Source organism: Rhinoraja longicauda, chromosome 6 (genome assembly GCF_053455715.1).
Source record: "Rhinoraja longicauda isolate Sanriku21f chromosome 6, sRhiLon1.1, whole genome shotgun sequence".
NCBI lineage: Eukaryota > Metazoa > Chordata > Chondrichthyes > Rajiformes > Arhynchobatidae > Rhinoraja > Rhinoraja longicauda.
Window position 1 is genome coordinate 48,207,636 of NC_135958.1, and position 17,204 is coordinate 48,224,839.

At 46.9% G+C, this 17,204-nt stretch overlaps 1 protein-coding gene across 2 annotated transcripts in view; it reads left to right on the forward strand.

Annotated features, from left to right (window-relative positions):
* The window catches only part of elac2 (elaC ribonuclease Z 2), a 77,017-nt gene that overhangs the window by 739 nt on the left and 59,074 nt on the right, over positions 1-17,204 (forward strand). For both annotated transcript variants that reach the window (XM_078400935.1, XM_078400936.1), the window contains exons 2-6: positions 6,796-6,846; positions 6,961-7,031; positions 9,313-9,377; positions 13,956-14,013; positions 14,097-14,165. In XM_078400935.1, coding sequence (XP_078257061.1) covers positions 6,796-6,846; positions 6,961-7,031; positions 9,313-9,377; positions 13,956-14,013; positions 14,097-14,165 — 314 coding nt within the window. The remainder of the gene's footprint in view (positions 1-6,795; positions 6,847-6,960; positions 7,032-9,312; positions 9,378-13,955; positions 14,014-14,096; positions 14,166-17,204) is intronic.

The window sequence follows — 17,204 nt, forward strand, 5'->3', positions numbered from 1 at the left end:
TGGTATGAACATTGACTTCTCTAACTTCAAGTAGCCCTTGCTTTCCCTCTCTCTCCATCCCCTCCCCCTTCCCTGTTCTCCCACCAGTCTCACTGTCTCCGACTACATTCTATCTCTGTGCCGACCACTCCCCTGGCATCAGTCTGAAGAAGGGTCTTGACCTCGACCTGAAGTTAGAGAAGTCAATGTTCATACCACTGTAATATGTGTAAGCTGCCCAGGAGAAATATGAGGTGCTGTTCCTCCAATTTGTGCTGGGCCTCACTCTGTCAATGGAGGAGGCCCAGGACAGAAAGGTCAGTGTGGGAATGGGGAGGGGAGTTAAAGTACTGAGCAACTGGGAGATCAGGTAGGTTAAGGTGGACTGAACGGAGGTGTTCAGCGGGACAGGCAGCATCTGAAGAAGGGTCGTCATCCGAAACGTTGCCCATTCCTTCTCCCCAGAGATGTTGCCTGTCCCGCTGAGTTATTCCAGCATTTTGTGTCTACCTTTGATTTAAACCAGCATCTGTAGTTTTTTCCTACACAATACTTTTCACATTTTTTTAGATCACCTTACAGCCAGCAAATGTATTTTTCTTGAAGTGCAGTCAGTATTGTAGTGTTTAGAGGGTGGTGTTATGGTTTAGCCAATGATTTCTTGATTGGTTTCTGGAAGTCTATCAATTATAGTTGCTTAATTTAGTGATGGATTCGGGACTACACATTTTTATATCCATCTCTTTAAAAGAAATGTGTGTGAAGGAACTGCAGTTGGTGGTTTACACCAGAGTGCTGGAGACTCAAAATGCTGGAGTAACTCAGCGGTTCAGGCAACATGTCTGGTGAAAAGAAATAGGTGACGTTTCGGGTGGAGGCCCTTCTTCAGACTGAGAGTCAGGGTGGAGGACACTAGAGGTAAGGGGAGGTGCAAAACAAAGCAGAGGAAAGAAAGGTGGAGTCCACAATGATCCATTGTTGGCTGATGACACGGTGATAACGAAGGAATACAAACAGTAAAATTAACGGGGGGGAACAGAGAGAGAGGGAAAGCAAGGGTTACTTGAAGTTAGAACAATCATTATCCATACCGCTGGGCTGTAAGCTGCCCAAGTGGAATATGAGGTGCTGTTCCTCCTATTTGTGTGTGGCAACATAGAAACATAGAATATAGGTGCAGGAGGAGGCCATTTGGCCCTTCGAGCCTGCACCGCCATTCATTGTGATCATGGCTGATCATCCACAATCAATAACCTCTGCCTGCCTTCTCCCCATATACCTCGATTCCACTAGCCCCCAGAGCTCTATCTAACTTTCTTTTAAATTCGTCCAGTGAATTGGCCTTTACTGCCTTCTGTGGCACAGAATTCCACAAATGCACAACTCTCCGGGTGACATTTTTTTTTCTCATCTCAGTTTTAAATAGCCTCCCCTTTATTCTTAGACTGTGGCCCCTGGTTCTGGGCTCCTCCAACATTAGGGAAAATTTTCCTGCATCTAGCTTGTCCAGTCCTTTTATAATTGTATACATTTCTATGAGATCCCCTCTCTTCCTTCTAAATTCCAGTGATCAGTGAGCATTTATGAACAAAGTGACATAGTCATCACAATCACAATAATACTTTATTAGCCAAGTATGTTTTGCAACACGTGAGGAACTTCATTTGCCATACAGTCAACAATAAAAAGCAACAGGACACACAAAATACATTTTAACGTGAACATCCTCCACAGTGACTCCTCCACATTCCTCACTGATGGAAGACGAAAAAAGTTCAATCTCTTCCTTCTTTGTCCTCCAGCGGTCGGGAGCCTCTAACCTTCCGTTGACGGGACGATCTTGACTCCCTTAGCTGGCGGCGGTCCTTCCTCGTTGGGGCGATCAAGTTCCTGCATCGGGAGTGGGGGGGATCTCAGCTCCCCCATGCCGGCAATCTGACCCGAGGTCGGGGCTAGTCAAACCTTGTGTAGCTTGGAGCTCCTGACCGGTCTCAACCCGAGACTGCGAGCTCCTTGATGTTAAGTCCACAGGCCGCGTTGGAGCATCGATCCCAGGCAAGGGATCGCCCGCTCAGTCCACGCCCCCGCGGGGACTCAAGGTCAGTCCCGGGTAAGACTTCCAGCTCCGTGATGTTAGGCCGCAGAGCGACCGGGGATACGATCCGGAAAACAATCGCATCTGCAGCGAGTAAGAGATTGGAAAAAAGTTTCCCCGCGACCCCAACCCCCACATAAAACAAACCAGAGAACATTGACACAAACTTTTAAAACTTACCAAAAGCAACAAAAAGAGTTTGAAGAAGGGTCTCGACCCGAAACATCACCCATTCCTTCTCTCCTGAGATGCTGCCTGACCTGCTGAGTTACTCCAGCATTTTGTGAATTGAAAAGGACAGACATCATTTCAGGTCCAGACCCTTCATTGAAACTTGTCTTAAAATGTTAACTGTTTCTCTTTACACAGATTCTGCCTGATCTGCTGATTTTGTTTTTGCTTATAATTTTCTGAACTGGTTATGATGGAAATATTCAGTACGTCGGGCAGTTTCTGCGGATAAAGAACTGGTTCCAATGAAAAGTTAATAACCTGAACAATGGGACTGAGTATGTTCAATACATTTTGGTCACGTTTTCAGAATTGGTCAGAGTTAGCTTTTATACTTTTGTGTTACCAGCCTTCCGACTATTGAAAATGCTTTCTGTTTAATACAATCCTTAATAATTTTGAATATCTCCATCAAATTTGTTAAGTGTGTTTACAAATCCCTGGTTCACTTGTCCCTTCCCATCCAAACCACCCCCTCCCCAGGAACTTTCCCCCGCAACCACAGGAGATGCAGCACCTGTCCCTTTACCTCCTCCCTCGACTCCATCCAAGGACCCTAACAGTCCTTTCAGGTGAGGCAGAGGTTCACTTGCACCTCCTCCAACCTCATCTACTGTATCCGCTGTTCTCGGTGTGGACTCCTATACATCGGCGAGACCAAACGCGGACTGGGCGTTCGTTTCGCTGAACACCTCCGCTCAGTCCGCCTTGGCCCACTCGATCTCCCATTTGCCAAACATTTCAAATCCCCTTCCCATTCCTGTACTGAGTTCTCTGTCCTGGGCCTCTGCCACTGTCAGAGTGAGGCCACGTGCTATTTGGAGGAATAGCACCTCATATTTTGCTTAGACAGTTTACACCTCAGCAATATGAATATTGATTTCTCTAATTTTCAATAGCCATTGCCTGCCCTCTCTCCCCGACACTCCCCCATCAGTCGTCTTGCTAGTTACACTGTTTCCTTCATTATCACCTCTTCCACTGCCAACAATGGATCATTGTGGGCTTCACCTTTCTTGAGTCATCAGTGCAGGCCCTGATTTGTTCTGTACCTTAGCATACCTCTAGTTTCCTTCTTCCATGACTCTCAGTCTGAAGAAGGGTCTCCACCCGATAAGTCACCTATTTCCTTTCTGCTGAGATGCTGCCTGACCTGCTGAATTACTACAGCATTTTGTGTCTATCTTTGGTGTAAACCAGCACCTGCAGTTCCTTTCTACACAAGTGTGTTAAGAAAAATATTCTCACTAAATAAATAAATAAATAAATAAATAGCCTAACTAGAGTAGGGACACAACCTGAACTTCTCTTGAAATATAAAGCAGGGCAGGTGACTGTAGTTAGACACAAAGTGCTGGAGTAACTCAGCAGGACAGGCAGCATCGCTGGAGAGAAGGAATGGGTGACGTTTCGGGTTGAGGCCCTTCTTCAGACCAGTCGAGGGAAGGGGAAACGAGAGTTATAGACAGTGATGTGGAGAGAAAAAGAACAATGAATGAAAGAAATGCAAAAAAGTAATGATAATCAAGGAAACAGGCCATTGTCAACTGGTTGACTTGGGTGGGGACGGATGGAGAGGTAGGGAGGGAGTGCAGGGATTACATGAAGTTAGAGAAATCAATGTCATACCACTGGGCTGTAAGGTGCCGAAGAGAAATATGAGATGCTGTTCCTCCAATTTGCGATTAACTTCACTCTGACAATGGAGGAGAGTTAGGACAGAACGGTCAGTGGGGGAATGGGAAGGAGAATTAAAGTGGTGGCAATCAGGAGATCAGGTAGGTGCAGGCGGACTGAGCGAAGGTGTTCAGTGAAACGATCACCCAGTCTACGTTTGGTCTCGCCGATGTATAAGAGTCCACATCTTGAGCAACGGATACAGTAGATGAGGTTGGAGGAGGTGCAAGTGAACCTCTGCCTAACCTGAAAGGACTGTCGGGGTTCCTGGACAGAGTCGAGGGAGGAGGTATAACCGCAACTTCCTGGTTAACTCATCCCTTCCCACCTAAACCACCCCCTCCCCGGGCACCTTCCCCTGAAACCGCAGGAGGTACAACACCTGTCCAACCATCTGCGACACCTCCTTCCCCGTTCTTGATATCGCCCCTTCATCACAGGAGATGGACTATCCACGAATGTCTATTAAAAAGCCACTCACACCAATGTAGTTGCATTGGCTACCCTCCAGTCCACAGGAACTGATCCTGAGTCGAGAGAATATTGGAAAATGAACACCAATGCATCCACAATTTCTAGGGCCACCTACTTGAGTACTCTGTGATGCAGACCATCAGGCCCTGGGGATTTATCTGTCTTCAGTCCCAACAGTTTACCAAACACCATTTCCTGACCAATGTGGATTCCCTTCAGTTTCGTGTAGTTTATTATTGTCACGGATTGTTTTCTCTGGCGCACCGGAGGTTGAGGGGAGACATGATAGAGGTGTATAAAATTATGAGAGGCATAGACAAACCGACTCTTTTTCTCAGGATAGAAATAATAAATACAAGAGCATGTAGCTTTAAGGTGAGGGGGGGTAAAGTTTAAAGGAGATGTGTTGGGCAAGTTTGTAGGCCTTGGGTATCTGGAACCGACTGCCAGGGGTGGTGTTTGAGGCAGACACGATCATTGTATTAAAGAGACTTCTTGTTCAGCAAATGGCTGTGCAGGATGTAGAGCGATATGGATTTAGTGCAGGTCGACAAGAATAGGTCTTGACGTCATCTTCAGCACAGACATCGTGGGCCGAAGGGCCTGCTCTTGTGCTGTATCATTCTATCTTCTATGTACATTGGGGCAAGGGCAATTTTGATGGTATAGGAGGAACTGGCATAGTTGACGGGGGGGGGGGGGGGGGGGGTGAGTGAGGTGGTAAATATTTATTATCTGCATTTACCATAAAGACATAAATGCAAGGGACTTGGTGGTTAATAGCAAAGTGTTGAAGAAATTCCACTTTACAGAAGAGGTGATGCTGGAAGTCTTAAAAAGCTTAAAGTTAGATAAATCCCCAGTCTGCTTAACCTCTCCCGATAGCTCAGACCCTCTCGTTCTGGCAACACCCGTGTGTATGCACGTCACACGCTTCTGCATTAGGGCCATTTTTAGTCACATGTGTGACCTCGGGTGGTCACACACATGACCAGTCATATTTGACCTCTGACCCTAAACAAACATTGTCAGCATAACATAAAAAATTCACTTGATAAACTTTGACATATATAAGTCATATAAACAGTACAAAACAATATACCTGTCTGCAATGCTTTCAGAATTAGAAGAGATGTGTTCCACAATTTTTCACATTTTTGGTCACACATGTGACTAAGAATGGCCCATAACCAAAATTCGAATTGAGTGATTTCTCATGCATGAGACTCGCCTGATTCTAACTGCACAAGTGTGGTGCATATTGCACTCTGCCTGGGCCGATGGATGGCAGCGAGGTTGAGTTTTTTATATTTCCCTGATGTCCCAAAATCAAAAAAAAAAGAGACATTTGTATGTGTAGTTAGCTGACAATAGTCAGATTTGAGAGTAGCGCAGGTACTTTTGCCAGTGGGCTTGCCGGGTGCATCAGAATCCCAGAGGAAATACACACAACCTTGGATGGGAACATCTTGCTGATCCAGCATTTATAAACTGGCGAGGCTGTAACCCATTTCAAAGGCTCATTACAAATTTATGGCAAGATAACAGAAATAAGATGCATTGCCAAAGACATGAATAACAGCATGCTGGAGTGAAAAACTACGTTGTGAATTCTGCTGGGAGAATGGGTGCATGCAGCTGAACTGCCACTGGATGTCAGTGGTGTACTTACCACGGACAAAATTGGACGTTCTGTAGAAGGATGAGAGGGGATCTTATTGAAACATATAAGATTATTAAGGGGTTGGACACGTTAGCGGCAGGAAACATGTTCCCAGTGTTGGGGGAGTCCAGAACCAGAGGCCACAGTTTAAGAATAAGGGGTAGGCCATTTAGAACGGAGATGAGGAAAAACTTTTTCAGTCAGAGAGTTGTAAATCTGTGGAATTCACTGCCTCGGAAGGCAGTGGAGGCCAATTCTCTGAATGCATTCAAGAGAGAGCTCGGTACAGCTCTTAAGGATAGCGGAGTCAGGGGGTATGGGGAGAAGGCAGGAACGGGGTACTGATTGAGAATGATCAGCCATGATCACATTGAATGGTGGTGCTGGCTCGAAGGGCCGAATGGCCTACTGCACCTATTGTCTATTGTTTATTACTTTTGTTAAAGGATGCAGAAACTGGTGCTGTTTTTCAAACTTATTGAAGCATAAAGGAGGCTGTGACATGATTCTACCCTGGTGTTTTCAAGGAAATCAATTTACTTTTTACTTGGAGCGATTGAACGTTTTTATGCCGCCAATTTATTTTTACTGATGGAGAGTTATGATTGATAATTATCAAGGTGCATTAAGGCAACTTTGGCTCCAGTGACCATTGTGATCTGTGCTTGCATTGCAGATACCTCTTCAACTGTGGTGAAGGGACGCAGAGACTGATGCAGGAACACAAGTAAGGAGCGCTGACTGACTCTCTCTTGGTCTGATCAAACACTTGGCGCAAACATCACTGTATTTGAGAACGAGTGACGAATTATTTACAAAATAATTTTGTCCTCACTTACAGGCTAAAGATTTCCCGTCTCGACAATGTGTTTGTGACCAGGATGAGTTGGAGCCATGTTGGAGGATTGTCTGGTAGGAAATTGGACGTTCTGTAAGAATTCATTTTGAATTTGAGTGGCAAGATTTTTGTTTGAAAGGAAAGGGATTTACGAATTTTGATTTCTAGCAACTGCCTTGATGACTTTGACACCAGGATTGAGAAGATGTTTCAGAAAGCTGAATTGTTTGTGCCAAATTACTTCAGGGCCAGGTCCTCTGGTGTGCCAATCCAGAGGAGTACAATGGAAATGTATAGAACCATAGAAAATAGGTGCAGGAGTAGGCCATTCGAGCCTGCACCGCCATTCAATATGATCATGGCTGATCATCCACAATCAGTACCCCGTTCTCCCTGTGGCTTTCTCCCCATATCCCTTGATTCCATTAGCCATGAGGCTCCTGTGCTGTAACAAGGAAATCGGGTGGTTGTGTGGGTGAAGACTTCACTGTTTTGTTCATTTATTGTGTGCATAACTTTTTATACACACGGTGGCGCAGTGGTAGAGCTACCGCCTTACAGCGCCGGAGACCCGGGTTTGATCCTGACTACGTGTGCTTGTCTGTACGGAGTTTGTACGTTCTCCCAGTGACCTGCGTGGGTTTTCTCTGAGAAATTAGGTTTTCTCCCACACTCCAAAGACGCAGAGTTTGTAGGTTAATAGACGGTGTAAAGAACCAGGGGACACAGTCTAAGAATAAAGGGGAGGCCGTTTAAAACTGAGGTCAGAAGAAACTTTTTCACCCAGAGAGTTGTGAATTTGTGGAATTCCCTCTGCCACAGAAGGCAGTGGAGGCCAATTCACTGGATGAATTTAAAAGAGAGTTAGATAGAGCTCTGAGGCTAGTGGAATCAGGGGATATGGGGAGAAGGCAGGCACAGGTTACTGATTGTAGATGATCAGCCGTGATTACGCTAGCTCGATGGGCCAAATGGCCTCCTCCTGCACCTACTTTCTATGTTTCTAAATGTGAAATTATCCCGAGTGTTGGCGTGGACTCGGTGGGTCGAAGGGCCTGTTTCCGCGCTGTATCGCTTAAAAAAACCCCTTTTAAAAAGCCTTTCTGAGTTGTCCTGAGTGGGATTGATTCCATCTAAGTAATTTGCTTAGCTTAAGCTTGTGTTGTAGGCGGCGCTGCCCTAGCAGCTGCGGCTCACCTGCGGTCCATTTGTCTTTGTGTTTTTGTTGTTTTTTTTGTCTTAATTGTAGTTGTGATGTGGTGTTTTTGTGTTTGTGTACTATGTGTGTATGTGGGGGGGAGGGGGGGAACTGTAAAATTGTAAATATGTGTCCCTTCCGAACGGAGACCCGACCTTTGTTTTCTGGGTGGTGTCTCCGTTCCTGCTGCGGCCTACCATTGGCCCAACTCCTGGAGCTGTCGGCCTCCAGGGCTCTGGTTCGCAGAGCCCGCGGATCGGACTTACCATCACCGGAGCCGGCCGTCTTCGGAGGCTGCGGGAGCGGCTGCGACTTGCCTTAGGCTCGGGCCGCGTGGATGCCGACATCGGGAGCTCCGGCAGCGGCAGCGGGTTCGCCCGCCCCGGATCGCGGGGCTTGGGTCGAGGACATTTCACCGTCCGGCGCGGCCTAAGATATGCCGCGGGATATTTCTCTGCTGAGCGGGGGCTTCAATGTCGGGAGCCACGACCGCCCCGACGAGCAGCAGCAGCAGCGTGTTCGCCCGCCCCGGATCGGACTTATCATCGGCGGAGCCGGCCGTCTTCGGAGGCTGCGGGAGCGGCTGCGACTCGCCTTGGGCTTGGCCCGCTGTGGACCGTCCGGTGCGGCCTGCAACCACAACAACCTGACTGCGGGCGAGGACAGCAGGAGAAGGGAAAGACATTGTGGCCTTCCATCACAGTGAGGAGAGAGAGGACTGGGGGAGACTCACTGTGATGGATGTTTCTTTTTTGTGTGTTTTTGGGGTTGGGTAATTTGAATGCCTATTTAATGCTTTTATTGTTGGACTGTGTTTTTGGGGGTTTTGGGGTTGTGTAATTTGAATGCCTATTTAATGCTTTTATTGTTGGACTGTGTTTTGGGGGTTTTTGGGGTTGTGTAATTTGAATGCCTATTTAATGCTTTTATTGTTGGACTGTGTTTTGGGTTTTTTTTGGGGTTGTGTAATTTTAATGCTTATTTAATGCTTTTATTGTTGGACTGTGGGTGACTGAATTTCGTCCAATATTGGATGACAAATAAAGCTATCTTGAATCTTGAATCTCTTGATCTGGGAACAGACAAAATCAGTAGGCATCCTTTGCTTCCAACTACTGCAAGGACTAATGCCGTCTTTTTAAACATGTTTTCTCCAGGTTTGATTCTAACATTGAAGGACACTGGGGTTCCCAAATGTGTGTTTTCTGGACCACCACAATTGGTGAGTAGGAATTGGATTATTGTGAGCAAATGAAGCAGTGGGGCAGAATTCCCAGGATGCACTTCATTCTTAGTTGGCAGTCTTGTCAGAGAGGATACAAACATGGGTTGTTGGCCATTCAACATGTTCATCTGCTCATCAATTGAAGACTTGGAATTATTCAAGGTGGTGTTGTATATGGTTACTCTTTGGTATCTTAACTAACTTTACTACTTGCTTCTCGTTCTGAAGGCTGAACGGAGGACTTGGCATATGGTGTTATTTATTGAATTGACTTGAATTTGAATTTAATACATTTTATTAGCCAAGTATGTCTACATACAAGGAATTTGCCTTGGTGCTTTGCTCGCAAGTAACAACACGATATACAGTAAACAATTAAAAATAAAACATTATAATTTAAACATGTGAAGAATGAAATAAAATACCAGAGCAAAAGGAGGCTACAGACTTTTGGTTGTTGAGTAGAGCTACTACTCGTGGAACAAAAGCTGTTTTTATGTCTGGCTGTGGCTGCTTTGACAGTCTGGAGTCGCCTTCCAGAGGGAAGTGCTTCAAAGAGTTTGTGGCCAGGGTGAGAGGGGTCAGAGATGATCTTGCCCGCTCGCTTCCTGGTCCTTGCAGTGTAGAGTTCGTAAATGGGGGGAAGGTTGCAGCCAACAACCTTCTCAGCTGATCGAACGATGTGCTGCAGTCTCCGGATGTCGTGCTTGGTGGCTGAGCCAAACCAGACCATGATGGAGAAGGTGAGGACAGACTCTATGATGCCAGTATAAAACTGGATCATTTAAGGAACTTAAATGACTCCACAGATGTGACTGTGGTGTTGTTGTTGGTGAGTGAGGGGAGGGGGAGCTCTCCTAAAGTCTATAATCAATTCCACTGTCTTAAGATCATTGAGCTCTAGGTTGTTGCGATGGCACCAGGATGCCAGCTGTGTCACTTCCTGTCTGTAGGCAGATTCCTCCCCATCCTGGATCAGTCCAATCAGGGTTGTGTCATCCGCAAACTTGAGGAGCTTGACAGAGGGGTCTGTGGAGGTGCAGTCGTTGGTGTAGAGAGAGTAAAGGAGAGGGGAAAGTACGCAGCCTTGCGGTGCTCCTATGCTGAGGGTCTGCGGGTCCGAGATGTGCTTTCCCAGCCTCACATGCTGCTTCCTGTCTGTCAGGAAGTTGATGATTCACTGACAGAGGGGTCAGTCAGCTGGGAGAGTTTGGAGTGTAGTAGCGGGAGAGTTTGGAGTGTAGTAGCTCTGGCACAATGGTGTTGAATGCAGAGCTAAAATCCACAAACAAAATCCTTGCATAGGTCCCCTGGCGGTCTAGGTGCTGGAGGATGAAGTGCAGGCCTAGGTTGACTGCGTCATCCACCGATCTATTGGCCCGGTATGTAAACTGCAGGGGGTCCAGCAGGGGGTTTGTGATATTTTTCAGCTGGGCCAAGTCTTTCAAGGGTCTTCATGATTACAGAGGTCAGTGTGACAGGCCTGTAGTCATTAAGACCAGTGATCCTTGTCTTTTGGGGTACAGGGACAATAGTAGAGACTTTGAAGCAGGCAGGGACAGTGCAGGTTTGCAGGGACCGATTGAAAATGTCTGTGTAGACTGGTGCCAGTTGTTCAGCACAGAGCTTGAGGGTGGAGGGGGAAACATTGTCCGATCCTGGAGTTTTCCGGCTTTTCTGTCTCCTGAATAGCTTTTCCACCTCCTCGATTGCTGTTATTTGTCATTTGAGTCCTTGTATACCATGAATAGTTCATGCGGCCTAACAATTCCTTGCTGTTTCCTTCATTTAGCCCATGCTCTGTTTCACATCTTCACCATTGCTTGATATTTACTTTCTAATCTCCGATTGAAATCCTCTTCCGCACTTCATCGCTGCATGGCAAGACATTCACAAAGCTTCCTCTGGTAGCCACCAAATCCTTGCCACTAGCACTAACCATCCAGGATATTCATCTCAACCAGCGCCTTCCTTGGCTCCAATATTATCTCTTAACAACCTGTGAACTTAGCTCCCCCTCACCCCTTAAATTCTACTATTTCATGTTCTGTTGTGCATCCTTTGATTCTTTTCACATAGCCTGCGTACAGGGTGCAAGTTGAATGAAGAGCTAAAATTGGCATGTCGCAAATGTAATGCTACGGTGGTTATGGGTTATTTCAACATGCAGGTAGACTGGGAAAATCAGGTTGGTACTGGACCCCACGAAAGGGAGTTTGTGGAGTGCCTCCGAGATGGATTCTTAGAGCAGCTTGTACTGGAGCAGACCAGGGAGAAGGCAATTCTGGATTTAGTGTTGTGTAATGAACCGGTTTTGATAAAGGGAACTCAATGTAAAAGAGCCATTAGGAGGCAGTGATCATAATATGATAAGTTTTAATCTACAATTTGAGAGGGAGAAGGGAAAATCGGAAGTGGCAGTATTACAGTTGAGCAAAGGGGACTATGGAGGCATGAGAGAGGAGCTGGCCAGAGTTGACTGGAAAGAGACCCTGGCAGGGAAGACGGTGGAACAGCAATGGCAGGTATTTCTGGGAATAATATAGAAGGTGCAGGATCAGTTCATCCCAAAGAGGAAGAAAGATTCAAAGGGGAGTAAGAGGTACCTGTGGCTGACAAGGGAAGTCAAGGACAGTATAAAAATAAAAGAGAAGAAGTATAACATAGCAAAGAAGAGCGGGAAGCCAGAGGATTGGGATTCTTTTAAAGGGCAACAGAAGATAACTAAAAAGGCAATACGGGGAGAAAAGATGAGGTACGAAGGTAAGCTAGCCAAGAATATAAAGGAGGATAGTAAAAGCTCCTTTAGGTACGTGAAGAGGAAAAAAATAGTTACGGCAAATGTGGGTCCCTCGAAGACAGAAGCAGGTGAATTTATTGTGGGGAACAAGGAAATGGCAGACAAGTTGAACCGGTACTTTGCATCTGTCTTCACTAAGGAAGACACCAACAATCTCCCAGATGTTCTAGTGGCCAGAGATCTAGGGTGACGGAGGAACTGAAGTGAATTCACATTAGGCAGGAAATGGTGATGGGTAGACTGATGGGACTTAAGGCTGATAAATCCCCAGGGCCTGATGGTCTGCATCCCAGGGTACTTAAGGATGTGGCTCTAGAAATCGTGTACGCATTGGTGATCATTTTCCAATGTTCTATAGATTCAGGATCAGTTCCTGTGGATTGGAGGGTAGCTAATGTTATCCCACTTTTTAAGAAAGGAGGGAGAGAGAAAACAGGAAATTATAGACCAGTTAGTCTGACATCAATGGTGGGGAAGATGCTGGAGTCAGTTATAAAAGACGAAATTGCGGAGCATCTGGATAGCAGTAACAGGATTGTTCCGGGTCAGCATGGATTTACGAAGGGGAAATCATGCTTGACTAATCTTCTGGAATTTTTTGAGGATGTAACTCAGAAAATGGACAGGGGAGAGCCAGTGGATGTGGTGTACCTGGACTTTCAGAAAGCCTTCGACAAGGTCCCACATATGAGATTAGTGGGCAAGATTAGAGCACATGGTATTGGAGGTAGGGTACCGACATGGATAGAAAATTGGTTGGCGACAGGAAACAAAGAGTAGGGATAAATGGGTCCCTTTCAGAATGGCAGGCAGTAACTAGTGGGGTACCGCAAGGCTCGGTGTTGGGACTGCAGCTATTTACAATGTACATTAATGATTTGGATGAAGGGATTGAAAGTAACATTAGCAAATTTGCAGATGACACAAAGCTGGGTGGCAGTGTGAACTGTGAGGAAGATGCTATGAGGATGCAGGGTGATTTGGACAGGTTGTGTGAGTGGGCGGATGCATGGCAGATGCAGTTTAATGTGGATAAATGTGAGGTTATCCACTTTGGTGGTAAGAACAGGAAGGCAGATTATTATCTGAATGGTGTCAAGTTAGGAAAAAGGGAAGTATAACAAGGTCTGGGTGTCCTAGTTCATCAGTCATTGAAAGGAAGCATTTATTCACAAAATGCTGGAGTAACTCAGCAGGTCAGGCAGCATCTCGGGAGAGAAGGAATGGGTGACGTTTCGGGTCGAGACCCTTCTTCAGATTGAAAGGAAGCATGCAGGTACAGCAGGTAGTGAAGAAAGCCAATGGACTGTTGGCCTTCATAACAAGAGGTGTTGAGTATAAGAGCAAAGAGGTCCTTCTGCAGTTGTACAGGACCCTCGTGAGACCACACCTGGAGTACTGTGTGCAGTTTTGGTCTCCAAACTTGAGGAAGGACATTCTTGCTATTGAGGGAGTGCAGCGTAGGTTCACGAGGGTAACCTTTTCACACAAAGTGTGGTGGGTGTATGGAACGACCTGCTGGAGGATATAGTTGAGGCAAGAATTATTGCAATGTTTTAGAAATATTTCGACAGGTACATGGATAGGGCAGGTTTAGAGGGATATGGGCCAAACACAGGCAGGTGAGACTAGCGTAGATGGGACATGTTGGCCGGTCTAGTCAAGTTGGGCCCAAGGGTCTGTTTCCACATTGTAAGACTCTGACTCTACGTTCTACTAAAAACTAATAACTGTAAATCAATTAATACCATTTTCCTTTTCTTTCCCCTGGAAAGGAGAAATACTTGGCGGCAATAAGAACATTCTCTGGCTCGCTACAAGGAATAGATTTAGGTAGGACGTATGGATATAATGATTGCTGTACTGCTGCCGGTACCAATATTCACCTGCGTAACACATTCTCTCTGTCGCTTCAGCTGTACGGCCTTACAGAGAGCCCCACTACGTTGATGACACCATGGCAGTGCATCAGGTGCCCATATTTGGTAAGTTATTCCTGCTGTTGCACTTCCAGCTGTATCTTGTGTTCCTTAACTTGGGCCCTTTTGAATAAGAAGAGATGGCAACTCAGTCAGTTGGACGCTCGTTAATCTGGATTAACCCAGCCTAGAACAGCTTCAATTGTTGCCCTCAGGGCAAATTGAATTGCTTCCTCTATACTCGATTATAGTTGAGATTCTATGCACCTTTTATTTAATGGTCGGTAGGTTTAATTCATAGCATGTGCTTTTAAAAATAGACTAGAACAGGGAGGACCCGTTGGGCCCAAAGCTCTCCTGCATCGGTGTAGCACCCTCCCCTCCCCCCTCACTCACCCACTCCATGCCCCCTCAACCCCCCTTTCCCCCCTCCTCCCCTCCCCCTCATCCACTCCATCCGCCCTCAACCTCCCTTAGCCCCCCTCCTCCACTCACCCCCCCTTCCACTCTGGCACTTCCCCCCCCCACTCACCCACTCCATTCCCCCTCAACCCCTTTTATCCTCCCCTCCCGCCAACCCCTCACCCACTCCATCCCCCCTCAACCCGGGTACCCAGGATCTTGGAGTCCCCTCATTCAGCGGCAGCAGAAGCTCGGCGGCGACGGCCATTGCTTTGAGCGAGAAGATGGGCCCCCCCCCGTCCCCATTGGTCGCCACTCCCGTCACTCGGGCGGATCCCATTGTGACGTCGAACGTGGCTGACGGCCAGGATAAGTGGAAAAGGGATTTATTAAAGTTTAAAAGGGTGATTTTTAAAGTTTAAAAAATGAATAACTTTTAAAATATAACAACCATTTGAACCAAATGCCAGTGGTGAGTAAGGTGGGCCTAAAGTTGTTGCACTATAGTGTATCGTTTTGGCTGTATTTCGAGAGCAAATATATCCACAACCCCACAACCATACAAGATGAGAGTTTTTAATAATATACTAGACCAAGTGAGCCCGTTGGGTCCATTCCTCATAGAGGGGGGACAGGGAAGGGGAGAGGATGTGACTGAGGAGCCCTGGACCCAAAGCCTCTCCTGTATTGGTGTAGCACCCTCAACCCCCCACTCAATCCCCCTTATCCCACCCCCTCCTCCCCCCACTGACCCACTCCATCCCCCCTACGCACCCGCACTTGCACCTCCCCTGCCCCCACCCCCACTTGCCCCTCCCATGCCCACACCCCCACTCCCCCCAGCCCTGCCTGCACCCCATTCCCCCCTCCCCACCCCTATTCCCCCCTCCCCCACTCTCCCTCTCCGCACCCCACTCTCCTCCCCACCCCAATGTTCCCTCCCCACCCCCCTTTCTGCACCACCCCTTTCCCCCTCACTCCCACGCTCTCCTCCCCCACCCCCTCCTTCCCCACTCTCTCCCCTCCCCTCCACCCACTCGGCCCCCACGCCCACTCCCCCCCGCGGACCCATTGCATGCCCTATGACCAAATTACAAAAGCTGAATATAAGTGACTGAACGCAGCTCAGTTATCCAGGGTTGGGGAATCGAGAGCAAGAGGAGATTTCGCTACGGGTCTCGACCCGAAACATCACCCATTCCTTCTCTCCAGAGATGCTGCCTGTCCCGCTGAGTTACTCCGGCAATTTGTGTCTACCTTGGGTTTAAACCAGCATCTGCAGTTCCTTCCTACACAAGTGGTTTAGGCAAGTGCCATCACAATGTTTAAAGGACATTTGGATAGGAACATGGATACAAAAGGCGGGACATTTCAAATGGAAGACAACACCTTTTCCATTGTGGCAGAGGTGGCAGTGACGGATTCTGCAATGTTAAAGCAAAGCCGCAATCTGAGTAACGTAACATTTATTTCTTTAGAGATTGCATTTGACTCGTGTTGGTGGTGAATTAATTTGTGATGTCTTAGCTGCTGATTTTTTATTGCGCAAAGTATTGACACCTTTGTCAATATGGAAAACATAAAGAGTTGTGTGATTGCAATGACTTGTTTGTTGTGAATGTGTTCCATGCAATTTCTACCTGTTGGTCCAACCTGCCCGTATGGTTTGTATATTCTGCATTCATGGGCGTTCAGGAGAGGGGTGAAGGAGGACTGGGAAGACCCCCTTATTGAGCAGCCGTTAGTGCTGCTGCCTCAGAGCTGTAGGGACCCAGGTTCAATCCTGAGCGAGGGTGTTGTCCATGTGGTGTATGCATGGGCGCTCTGACGCCATGTGTCTATTCATGCGTTGAATTCCCCTTGCATGCTAATGACATAGAAACATAGAAAATTGGTGCAGTAGGAGGTCGTTTGGCCCTTCGAGCCAGCACTGCCATTCACTGTGATCATGGCTGATCATCCACAATCAGTAAACCGTGCCTGCCTTCTCTCCATATCCCTTGATTCCGCTAGGCCCCTAGAGCTCTATCTGCCTCTCTTTTAAATTCATCCAGTGAATTGGCCTCCACTGCCCTCTGTGGCAGAGAATTCCACAAATTCACAACTCTCTGGGTGAAAAAGTTTCTTCTCACCTCAATTTTAAATGGCCTCCCCTTTATTCTTAGACTGTGGCCCCTGGTTCTGGACTCCCCCAACATTGTGAACATTTTTCCTGCATCTAGCTTGTCGAGTCCTTTTATAATTTTATACGTTTCTATAAGATCCCCTCTCATCCTTCTAAACTCCAGTGAATACAAGCCTAGTCCTTCCAATCTTTCCTCGTATGACAGGGATTAACCTTGTGAACCTATGCTGCACTGTCTTAAACCAACTCTGGTTGGTTAATTACTGATTGGAAATTATCCCTAGGTTAATGGTGGAAAAGGGGAGTTGTTGGGTAGGTGTGGGAGAATAAATTGGAAGTGGTGGAGGAGTGAAATGGCAATGAGGCTGATGGGATTGCTTTGCTTGAAGCCAACATGAACCCAATGGACTCGGTTATCTTCTATATGTATGAAAAATTCATGGGTGTACATCTCACACAGGGGACGAATAGACTGAGAAGGACCATATTTGTGTACCAGGAGCTGTGGGATGTTATGATAAATGAACGTTAGCCCCATGTTCTTCTTCAAACTTTGCGGTTGTTTTGCGGATTTTTAT